The sequence below is a fragment of the Schistocerca piceifrons genome, chromosome 9 (genome assembly GCF_021461385.2).
Source record: "Schistocerca piceifrons isolate TAMUIC-IGC-003096 chromosome 9, iqSchPice1.1, whole genome shotgun sequence".
NCBI lineage: Eukaryota > Metazoa > Arthropoda > Insecta > Orthoptera > Acrididae > Schistocerca > Schistocerca piceifrons.
In genome coordinates, this window is record NC_060146.1 from 67,720,109 (window position 1) to 67,732,920 (window position 12,812).

Below are 12,812 nucleotides of genomic sequence, written 5' to 3' on the forward strand. Positions count from 1 at the left end.
CCTCCGAATTTCTCGCGCTTGGCTGTGCGCCTCTTGGCACAGTGCGAGAGAGGTAAACGAAGTTCACCGCAAGGCCGCCCAGGAGGCAGCACCGTGCAGGCCCCGGAACGCGCCAGTGGGAATTCTTTGAATTGCCAAAAGGGGATCAGTGACATGTTTAATATATTAATAGCAAAGTCTGTCAGTTGCCCATTGTGCGTGGGATTGCAAATGAAACAGAACGCGACGTTTACAGCGATCGAGAACAGTCATATGTGAAAGTAGCGTCGGCCGTACGTACCCAAAGGACCTTTACGGTTCGTGATTAACGGTGGAAGCACCCTCAGGCGATTCGTGGACAGTATCGTTGTACACTGTACGGTATTGCTGAAATAAAACCGACCGACATTAACGCATACACAGCAGAGAGGTGATTCGAAAACTATGGAGAATTCAGAGACCAGAAAACAGCAGAGAAAATGCAGTTCGTACTATGCCTTGCAGATACGCGAAGTAGCTCAGTGACGGGCTGAGATTGGTTTTGCGTCCACAGTTTCCCTCCCTTTTATTTTGACCAACCTGCATATATGCAACTTCTCGATACAGAGGTCCACGCTTGCTGTAGCAACTGTCTAGTGTCCACGCTTGCTGTAGCAACTGTCTAGTAAGTGACCAACACAAAGACGCGTTACGTATTGACAACAAAATAGAGATAAGACCCCACTATTATTAACATTACAGTACAGGTGATTAGTCACTGGAAACTGCCACAGTTGTTGAAAAAGATGGGTGAATGCACACCTAGCGACATGAGGCGAATAAACAACAAAAAAAAACTGTTTATGTGTAAAGCAGATAATTTCAGCCGTGAATAAAGAAAATTTCACAACTACGGTCCTAATTAAAGTCGAAAGCAGATTTTTGACACGGTTGGGGACGCGATCTATATTACTAAAAGACTAACACGGGGTACGGTCAACCATTCCCAGTTGCAGGTTGCCTATCCAAGGGCTTCCAGAAGCAACAAAAATTTTATTTTCAGCATTTCATATAATTGACTGAATTTAAAATATTAAAATGCTGTCTTATTTTTTATTAAGAGTCACTATGTCACAGTAAATGTATCAACGTAATAAGTATTACACTTGTAAACAGTGGACTCAGCGCACGGATTACTCAGACTGTACCCATCCATATTGGAGAGTGAGAGCACAACGAACTTCACACACAATTTCAAAATATTTGCAAAACTACTACTCGCTGACACCAATCCCCTCCACATATGAGAGGAAAAAAGTTCATCGCACACTTTAGATGTTCGTGCAGTTAAACTTCAGCGGCAGGTACCGTGTTTCAATTTACTACTTCCTTACTGCAAACCCAATCGCGACACACTTCGCAGACAGTACTCACATATAGCACTGAATGTACATGCTGAGTTATATCATCTACAGCACACAGTTCAGCAGCAGATATGACGTTCATAACCATGGAGATACGAAAAAACTAGCTTTTGCTTAAAACTGAGCGAGCGCAAACTACCCGGAATATATTCACCCAGGGTTTGATAATAAGGGCACCTGTCACTTCCAACGAACAAGTACAGGGTATATCAAAAAGAACCATCTGACTAAAAAAATGACAACTATTATGTTATTTTTGATGTATGTGCGTGAACTGAACTGTCGGCAAGAACAAACTCTAGTTTTACATGGTTCCCGCTAGGTAGCAGCACTGTGCGCCTACTTCAGTGTGACCAATGTGCTTCCAGTGGAATTTGAAAACTCTATCTAGCACTAAGAATGCATCTACAGTTGTCCAGTTAAGTTCTGGCAAAAATGGTGTCGGGACAACAGAAAGAGACTTCATTTACCAACACGATGGGGCATTGCTACAATGGCATCAGGAAGTGCGTGAATTTTCAAATCAAAGGATTACTGAACGATGGATCGATCGCACCTTACATTACTGGCATCCAGGGTCACCAGACCTGACTATGTGATTATTTCTTGTGGGGGGTTTATGAAAGCATATGTTCATGTGCCTCTGTTCTAGGCGCTTCAGTCCAGAACCGCTCTGCTGCTGCTGCTACGGTCGCAGGTTCGAATCCTGCCTCGGGCATGGATGTGTATGGTGTTCTTCGGTTAAGTCTAGGGGACTTGATAACATCTGAGGTTAAGTCCCATAGTGCTTAGAGCCATTTGAACCATTTTGTGCCTCCGTTACCGACAACAATGAATGAACAGAGACATCGTATGAACAGCAGCTGCGGGAGCTTCAACTAAAGGCATGGCCGCTTCAGTGTGGGAACAGTTTGAATACCGCATTGACATGTGCCGTGCATTTCAGGGCGGGGTATTGAACACCTTTTAATAGGTGTGGGGGAAAAACTTTTTGGGTTTCCCGTTCATCAAAAAAGCAATGAATTATGTATATGTTTATTAGTTTCAGAAATATGCACGTGCCAAATCGGATGATTCTTTGGATTCACGCCGTTTAATTTCAAGCTTTTCTGTTCTTTTTGATGCGTACATGTCCAACGTCAAATATTTAACACATTAGCTCATTTGTAATATACGTTGAAAGCAATGTTATGCATGGGTGTTGGAATCTTAAAGGAATTGGGGGAGGAGGGGTTAGTGGTAGAGATCTATAGCATATGTGATTCCAGATTTTTGCGTCATTCCTGTAGCTGTTCAGAGCGATTTTCTACGGTCACGGGCGAGTGGTTAGCCGTGGCGGCTACATGCACACACTATTTGTCGCGACCAGGTCAAAACTTCGGACGTCGGATGGCGACTGATTTACATGAAAGCGTGATGTGTCTCGGGTGTTGCTCGCGGCCCTAGGCAGAGCTGTGCGTGGGATGTAGCTGGTGGAAAGCGGCTGGTCGTGGTCGCTGTAGAAAGTGCGGAGGCGTTGCGGGCGACGGTGGCAGTGAAAGCTCACGAGGGAGCGACGCGACCTTGCTGCAGCAGCAGCAGAGGACCGATCCTGAGCGGTGGCTCTCAGACACCGGTGATTTCTGCGAATGCCAGTTTCGGTTAAATGGCTATTTTTGAGATTTGTAAGATTCTAAAATCACATTTTTTAACTTCCATCCCTCCGCACTCCACTAACATTAAAATGTTCCTTTTTGTGATCAATGTAGAAGTTAAAACTGTGATTAGGGAAGGGTAACAACTAACAGACATTGCAACGGAAGTGATAGTCCACGCCTGTGAAGTGTGCGAGCTCAGTATTTGAACAGTGTGTCATCGGAGTCGCCATGCGATTACAAAGGGATGATACGTGATTACCCAGTGAACGGACAATGAAAATTGCTTTCTGCCCTTGTCAGAGTCGTCCGATATGTCAAAGTTTTCTACCACGTAGTTATTGATAAAAACTTGATTGCGTGTCTTAAGGTTGAGTATATGAAAGTGGGAAGTACAGGTATTCCAGTTAAGTGGACAGGATACTCACAGCGTACGTGTGTATTCTAATATAACACATTACTGTCAAGCATTTGGTTAAAGTTACGTAGTGGACCCCTCTGCATTTCTCGTAGTTAATGTACGATGTTTCTTTACAATACGCATCAAAATACTTTCGAAGACTTGTACACTACCCAGTATAAATTTTTTGAATTGACCGTTCAGTTGTTTTTATGGTGAAAAGCGCGTTTGCTTGTGTTCAGATATACCTGGAACGTTAAACATTAGACTATCCTACAGTGTGATCTGTTACCGGTACCTTTATTTAGCATGCACAATCGTTGGTGTCGCCAACTCTCAATCAAATAATCACCTTTCAGTTAAACCTGGTCTGTCAACAACCAAGCTATTCAGGGGAAGAGGGGGGGGGGGGTGGTCCCGTATCACACGCAGCTCTGTTGCCTTGTAAAACACAAAGTGTAAAATTACCAGAGAAAATTAACGTCTTGGCTCGTTTCTTCGATCATAATTCAGTTATACATTGATAGCGTGAGACACGAGGTTCTGAGAACGAAGTAAGAACGTCGGCCAACCGATTGCACACAACATTGAATGTTATAATGTTATGTTAGCATTGTAACAGTCGGTACTCGATAGCATGGCACAAGGATCTCATGAGTGCGAACTTCGGCCGACAGATTGGCACACTCCGTTTAAAGCTACTTCATTGTAATTTGACTTGTAGTTCTGACTGAAATCACAGCCGGATACTGAAAATAATTGCTTAAACTGCCACTTCTCAATCACTTCCGATTCGCAGCATTCGTGGTTTCTTGCCCACATAGGAACCGATGACCTCAGCAGTTTGGTCCCATGAGACCTTACCACAAAAATTTGCCTGCATCTAGTCGCCACATAGTGGCACTTAATTGCTTCCATAGTAAGGGTTGCAGATAAATTATCGAAACACTTTAAGCTGGACCACCATTTTTACCTTCTACGTAAATAGAAACTTAGTAATAAATAGGGCTGATGCTTGTAGTGTGTATTACAGGGTAACGAGCAGTCCACGAAACGGTTCAGTTACTGTGTGAAACACTTTGTTACGCAGTTTGTGTCTGACTCTGGTCGACTTTGTCGTTTCCGATTTCCTCCAATACGTGATCCACAGCGGACTCAGGGTGACGGAAATACGTCATTGCTCGCATGTACAGTACTCATTTAACAGCGTAGAGTGGAACAAATTTTTGCTTGTACAAACGTAAGAAACATCTCAAGTTCAGCTACTTAATCTATAATTCCTAGTGTTGGAAACAAACGAATCTACTTTCTAAAATATTTTGCATTTCTCCACTCGGTGCCTCATGAAATAATTTCCCACAAACAGTGTTGATACCACAAAAGTGAGCAGTATTGGTATTCACCCACAGTCAGCTTGTAGGTACCTCTTCTAATTTAGCATAACTGCACCTTCACCCTGTATGTATACGTTATTCATACGTACGACACTAAGAGAAAAATTGAACTTTTATTATCGATCATTAAATCTTCCAGTGTGGCCCAGGAAGGCGCTCAGTGTGCATCAACAAATAACCGTCATTTTACCAATAACATTGCAATAAAGTTGCAGGTAGGAACGCAAGTTCGGAATCCAAAATAATTTATCTGGACAACTCCTCCTGTAGACCTATACCACAGACGAATTTCTTTGTAAGCGCAGGTGACGTATAAAAGTTCCGAATACATTAGTCACTCGCCATGTTTTCTTTCCCGGATGAAGTTCGTGCCTGGTTCGCGCCGAGTATTTGTAGGCCTCCAACTTCTTACTGCCAGGTACATTTCGTTCGTCCGTGAATTCAAACGCCGTGCCCGAGCAATAGCAGGCGGGAATGACTCATTTGAGAACCGTAGGACTCGGACATCAATTAGCTCGACGACCTACCTACCTACTGTGTTAAGTTCGATTTTAAGATTAATTTGTGACCTGAGCTGAACGGCGAGATCAATTCTGTGTAACAACTCCTCTTACCAATGGACATAAGTTTCCATTGACGATTATTGAGAGCACATGTTACTATGTAATATTGCAATGATCATGTAGCGTAAAAGAAGTAAACAGTAATTTCTTAAGAGAAGAGCAAGAGAAGTGAAGTGTGATTTGTGTCGACAGTCATACTTGGAGGAAGATCCACAAAAAAATTGAAAAACGCCTGTTCTTTTGATATATGGGGGTAACTGTACGATCTGTTTTGGGTTTTTAGCAGTGGAGTCTTGCGATGCAGTAATATAAACTGCACTACCGCACTTGTTTTTGCATCGTCAGTTACCGATAGGCGGGAATATCGAGATGTATTACAACCTCCACGTTTCTCAGATGATGGTTTCCGTAAGACAATGTTAGAGGCGAACAGTGGTTGCCCGCAACGCTTCACCCAAGTGCTGGCTGGCTCGGCGGTAATGGTGAACAGGAGGCCCTGCCTTGTACGGCGGCCGGCGGAACTGGTTAGTCCGGGCAGCGCCGGCACAGCAAACAAAACAACCGTCGGCCGTGGGCGGGGAACGAACCCGGGACCAGCAGGCCACGTGGCCTCAACCACTTCGTAGGGGCAGCCTAAGAGGAATTTCGTTTTCCATCTGAATCGAATACTACAAATGACATCAAGCTTGAGCAATATTTACACTAGCGACTTCTCAGTTTACGACATGTGGCAAATGTATCCTACAGCGTCCCTGGCGTTTACTCATGTTAAGAGTCTCAACATACATTTATTTGCACGACAAAATATGTACAAACACAAAAAGCGATATATAGTGGGCAGTAAATGGCGTCTTCTTAATTTTGTTGTTTGTATCTTTTCTGCAAATGCCAAATGTCAAAGATGTAATTCTTCAAAATCTCGATATTAGACAGTGAAAACCTAACTCCACTTGCCTGTGAAAACTACTTTTAATACCCAGTAACTCCATAGTCAAAGATATTTGAAAATGCGTGGATTTCTCTGTTCCGTCAATAACTAGATTCGTCCTGTACAGTTGCAAAATGTAGCATCTTTCTGTATCACATTACATTATTTTTTAAGAAAACTGTTCTGCATCACCTGCAAAATTTAACAACATAGAGTTAAAACGATTTCATTGCCTGCAATCGACATTTTTCTTAGTTGAAACAATTTCCAATTAGAACAGTTTATCTATTAAAATTCGTATTTTATGCACAGATCGATTTTTTTTTTGTGTTGTAAAACATAAATCCGTTTTTCGTGTCCGGGGTATTTAGTTTCATGTGGGAGAACACTTTCGGAAGCAATATCGAGACATCAAGTAACATTTTCAGTAAGTAACGAAAAGAAGGCAAGCACAAAAGCACATTGTGTAATATGAGGGCGTCAAAAATTGATTAACTTCAGATGTTAGCAAATAACACCACAGCACCTCTGTTGTTTCTGCACGTGGAGTATACAGAGTATGTTAGAGCGTGCACTTCGTTCAATTAATTGGTTATTGACCTCTTAACTGTACTATGTGATTTCTGGCTGATGTCCTTGTAAGCACTTGACTCATGGTCGCTGTGAGTATCAATTTTGATTAGAAAGATGCTCACGTAAAACAGAAATAAGAGGGACCACTTAAAGTAAATTATACTGCTGTTAAATTTTGATTTTAAGGGACAGAGCACCAGGTCATACTTTTAATAATTATGTACAATATGCACTTCAAGAACGCTGAGAATTGTCAAGCAGTTACACCTTTCACAGGCAGCAACATTCTACAGCCAGAAAATGTTGTGTGTACTGAGAACTACGTGACAATTCTTTGTCATCATCCGTGATTGACGAGCTAACTCTAAAGCCTAATGATGCCCCATGGTGTTATGTTTTCGTCCTTTTAATTAAATGTTTTGCTCTTTGGGCAGAGTGGTAGGTTTCTCATTTTAACCACACATATATCTTTTGGTCTACAAGTAGTTCGTATTTGTACATATTAACACCAAATGCAAAAAGCCTTCGTGGTTAAAGGATTCAAAGATTCAGAATAGGCTTAAACACTGTTGCTCAAGTTGTTCCTACTGCACGGTTATGAAAGATATCCAGGTGAAAATGTTAAAATTGTCATGGATTGCCTGATAATCGTGAAGCAGTGAACAGTCGGGTGAAAATGACTGAAGAGTTGAAGGTAGAGAGATACCTTGTATAGTGTTCATTCAGTTACAACAATCACAAGTTACTGGTTCAGCTGTTGGTTGCAGCCATCAGCAGGTGAACATGGGCAGATACTGTAATGGCGAATGACAATGATGGTTGCATTATAATTTTATTATTGCAGTCAAGAAGCCTCCATTTTTGACTGTTACGCTATATGGTAGAAAAGGCTAAAACTGCCATTAATTTGAAGATTGAACACCGCAGCACTTTCCTAGGCATGGTCCTAAGGGAGATGGTATGTTCCGTTCCAGTGACCTGCGAACTGACTTATCTGGCCAGTTACAGACGACCAACAGCATAATGTGGGCTCCGAACTAAAATGCAACCAGCAGTTTTTCACATTAAGAAACACACTGAGGTGAAGGAAGTGATAAATGTGATGTACTGACCAGGGATTGGAGCAAAAATTAATGGATCTGTAGTGTGGCACTGATAGCTAAATGAAGGAAACAGTGCATTCGAGAAATATCATAGCGTAAACATTCTTATACAGCAATCCCTACATTATAGGTTTGATACTAACGTTTACCCAACAGAGGAAATTGGGCCATTGTTGGCTCACACAGTTACTAGTTAAACAGTAGCAACATCCTTCGGTATTTGAAAGTGACTTTGAACTAGCCTTACTACATGATATTTGTTTTAACAACAGTTTCACGCAGTGTGCTGAAGTGTTGACGTTTGTATTTTTGCAGAGCCACGGGATGAGCAGCGGAAGTTCAGCCGCGTCTAGTGCAGCGAGCACCACGAGCTCCGGCAGCAGCAGCAGCAGCAGCAGCAGCAGCAGCAGCAAGGCTGGCGGGTCGTCCCCGCCTCCGTCTTCAGCATCCAGCTCTTCTGGTGGCAGCACATGCAGCAGCCCTACAAACTTGGGCTGCCCTGTGGTGCTGTGTGGCAAGGGTGGCGTCTACCGCCGCAGTTCCAACCCTCTGAGTGGGGACTCGCACGGGCCAGTGAGTGGTGCCCAAACGCCGCAGCCCCAACCACACCGCAAGCTGGATCGTAGCCAGTCAGAGCCTGCATCTGCCGCCTCTGCCTCTGCAGCCGTCAATACTTCTCGCTACAAGACAGAGCTCTGCCGCCCCTTTGAGGAAAATGGCTCCTGCAAGTATGGGGACAAGTGCCAGTTCGCGCACGGTGCCCGCGAGCTGCGCTCACTTGCTAGACACCCCAAGTACAAGACGGAGCTCTGTCGCACTTTCCATACGATTGGTTTCTGCCCGTATGGGCCGCGCTGTCACTTCATACATAATGCTGATGAGGCCCGCCCCAAGACCATAGCTTCTCCTCCACAGTCACCCCTGCTGGTTTCTCCAGTGTCACCTGTCACTCCAGTGGCTCCGGGTAGCCCACTAGCACCAGGTAGTCCTCTAGCTCCTGGAAGCCCACTAGCTCCTGGCAGCCCACTGGCCCCCGGAAGCCCCCTGGTTGCTGCATTGGGTGTCGCCTCTGCATCGTCCACCTCTACCTCACCCCCACCAGGCAGCAAGCCGTCCTCACCACCAGCTGCCACCTCTCCTGCCGTGCCGCAGTCTCCGACCGATGCTTTCACTTTCAACATGGTATTCACACAGCCGCCATCAACTGCGGCGCCTTCGCTGCAGACTCTTCCGGCGTGCTTCCGTCCATCACCGGAGACACGCCTGCCAGTCTTCAGAAGGGTTGCTGCCATGTCAGAGCTTCTGGCTGGTGGGCAATAAAGGGGAGGGGCACAGAGGGAGAGGACGACATTATCTAAATCCTAAAAAACCATCCCAGAAATACAGAGGTTGGATAAGTTTCGTTTGAGGGAGAATGTGGAATTATCCTTTCCCTCTGCCACTAAGATCAGTAACACTCTCACATTACTTCCCTTTCTTTTGACATGCTTAATGGCAGAAACTAGATGCCTTTTACCATTTGCTGTGATGATTCTTGGGCATTTAAATAAGTTTTTTTATTTATCTTGAGGTTCGTTAAATGTAAATAAGTGTACTTCGTTTACCGTGCACATGATGTATACTCAATTCAGTGGTTTGTTTCTCCAGTTGTTTTGTTTTGCTATTGATGTAGTAAACTGGTCATGAAGTGTAATTTAATGTACTAGTCTTGTGAAACTTAACAACTGAGCCAGATTGAAAATGGTTGTTGAGTTTCTTGAAACTAGTACATCAAATTTTCAAAGTTTGGCAAGTAACAATGTCTTCCATGCACATTTCTTGAACATTCCACATTCTCTCTCATATATATGCAGTTGTTTGAGACACTCAGCAGCAATGAAACAAATAATTCCCTATAGGCAGCAATAAACACCATTTATTTTTAAGATCTAAGTGCCTTTTTGACTAATACTGTACCAGTTTAATATGATTAAGATTCTCTTTTGAGATCCAGGTCTGAAATCCCTGGGGATAAAATTCATGCACTTGACGCTATACATGCATTCTTGTACAGTAAAATATTTTTGTGTGTTTATATATATGTATGTATATATAAACATGTGTATATTTCATTGCATGGAAAAACAGTTACAATAAATTAGCCAGTGTAGAAGTAAGAGAGGCAATAGCTGAGGCATATACTATATTTCTGGTGTGATAATTAAGCCATAAGAGGAAGAAAAATATTTAGTAGTAGACTTATTTTTATATTGATGTTTCAGCTGCAACTAACCTTCATATCAAAGAAATTTGGCAGTGTGCATATCATAAATGCCTGCAATTATAATTTTTCATGAATGTGTATATCTGCACATAAAAGTGCTTGAATCAGAAGCACGCGATATTTTCTAAATTTCTCAGTGTATCAGATTTTTTACACACTATTGAACTATAGACTGATAGATTGTAATTATCCGGTATTATAGTGTCTCTAGCATGGATGAGGACCAAACGTTGCTGAAATCTGGTTAGTTTTCAAATGAGAAATCAGCAACATTCCAAACAGGAAACTTCTGTACATTCATTTTATTTATGGTTACAGTATTGCTTTGAGTTTTAATTTTTGTTTCCTCTCCTTGAACAGACTGATAATAAGATTCAGTTGTACAAAACTTTGTATACCACATTGTACATAAACCTGCTGTCTTTCTGATACTGTACTAAATTGGAGGAGAATGTTTTATTATAAATATAATATATTATGTATACATATATATGTGAGAGTGGGGTGCCACATTATTTAATTTATACACATTAAATTATATTTTGATGCTGTTACATGATGCATAACATTATTTTCTTTCTCTTTCTATGATGCTTTGGACTTTCATTATTTATAGTAATCTTATTCTTGATATAATGAGTATCTGAAAATTCTGGTTAACAAAATGCTGTTAGAAGTGACTGTTGTGGCACTAGTTTTGGAAGTGATTATGCTACTGAACTGATTAATGAAAATGTGCCTTGTGGAAAGAAATTATATTGTGTGTTGATCTGTTATGGTATTTGGAAGGTATAGAATTGACTGGCAAGACTTTATTTAATTAAAAAAAATTGCCTCAAAATTTTTGTTCCGCTTCTAATATTTGAGGGAAGTCCAAACAGCAATATTGACAAATTTCTCCTTTTCATGTTTTGAAAAGCTCATTTAAATATTTGTGTGAAGTCATTTGGGTTCTTGTATTGTTTTATTTATTTTATGTACAGACAACATTTTCATTCCATTTTTAAAATATCTGAGCATTATTTAAACATATTTATTTCATAATGACATCATGAACTTTGTTTTTTAATTATATTGATTCAAATGTAAGTTTCTTATTTATTAATGATAAAGTGGATAGTTTTGCATGCAAAATGATGTGAAAGGCTGAAGAAATAAAATCTGTACAAATTTAAATGTACTGAATTCTATTTATTTATTATCTTTAAAGGGAGTGAAGTTCGAATATGTTGCTTGCAGAATGTTAGTATGTTACTATTCTTCAATTCAGTTTGGGAATGCGTTAATGCAGTCATTTAACTTTCAGTGATGCTGTTGTAGCAACAACACACTCCTTTCCACAAAATGAAAACTTAGTTTTTATAATTTTTTTAAGTAATGGGATGGGGGGTATTTTTTGTTCTTGTGTTTACACAATGTTATATTTATGTGACTTATTTATATGAATAAAATATATTTATCAGATTATTATCTCATTAAAATATTTAATTAAAAAGCTGAACCTGTGAAACCACAATTGTATTTGTTTGCTTGGCACTATATTACAATTTTGCATTGGGAAAGTTTTTTTTTGTTTCGTTTTTGTGGCTCATTTAAGGAGTTTGGATGTCATCAGATTGTGTGTTACTTAGTCTGACATAATTGTATATTGTGTATTATTGTATCTGCAATATACAACTCATGTAAAATGTCATTATTTATAGACGTTTAATATGTGCACAAGCTCAGTGTGTATGCAATGAATGAAATATTTATAAAGTGGATGAATATAATTTTATAGCATTTTGATTAAATTATTGTTTTTATTTAACAATTTCCTTTCCTCTTGGACACCACACTATTTATCCAAATGGAGTACCTAAACCTGCATTGTGTACAGATAATTGCAGAAATGAGTGAAAAGTAAAAAACAAAAAAAAACTGCCATGATAAAATAATATGCCATGCAGCTAGACATGAAATCCATCTGTGGTAGGAATTGCTGTTGCCTGTTACAATGAACACACACAAGGAAAACTAGTTTTTGGTATCACACACACACACACACACACACACACACACACACACACACACACACCACCAACCACACTATTTTATTGGTACGCTGATGTTTGGAGACTGCAAAGTACTGAATCAATGAGAGTGCAAGTATTTGTGGTATGGTTTGAGAGCGTAGTTCAGAAAAGCTAAAATTCATGTGAGAATTGGCGAACCTGATGATAGGCTCCCCATCCAAATAAACTGCTCTTTCCCTTTAAATGTCAGTGGGAAATAATTGGAATAACTTCATATGCCACTCAGGCCTGACGACTTAGATACAGATCTAATTGCACTGACTTAATTGAAGGCCAAAAATAAATTCCTAACAGGTTACACACTGAGAAAAATACAAGTATTTCTGAGAAATACTGTAAGTAGTGCACTTTCTTGTTTATGAAACAAGATAATTTCTTTTAGTATGAAACGAATTAAAAGCACCTGAAATGAAAAGTGATGGGACAGAAACTGGAAGTCAAAAAGTGGTTTTTCTACCTGTCGGGGACAGATGCCTTAATCATTAGGCTATTTGATA

At 40.7% G+C, this 12,812-nt stretch overlaps 1 protein-coding gene across 2 annotated transcripts in view; it reads left to right on the forward strand.

Moving 5' to 3' along the window:
- Positions 1-12,033, forward strand: part of LOC124717331 (mRNA decay activator protein ZFP36L1) — a 174,484-nt gene extending 162,451 nt beyond the window's left edge. For both annotated transcript variants that reach the window (XM_047244164.1, XM_047244163.1), the window contains exon 2: positions 8,293-12,033. In XM_047244164.1, the coding sequence (XP_047100120.1) occupies positions 8,293-9,297 (1,005 nt within the window). In that variant the 3' untranslated portion in view covers positions 9,298-12,033. The remainder of the gene's footprint in view (positions 1-8,292) is intronic.
- Positions 12,034-12,812: the final 779 nt, after the last annotated feature.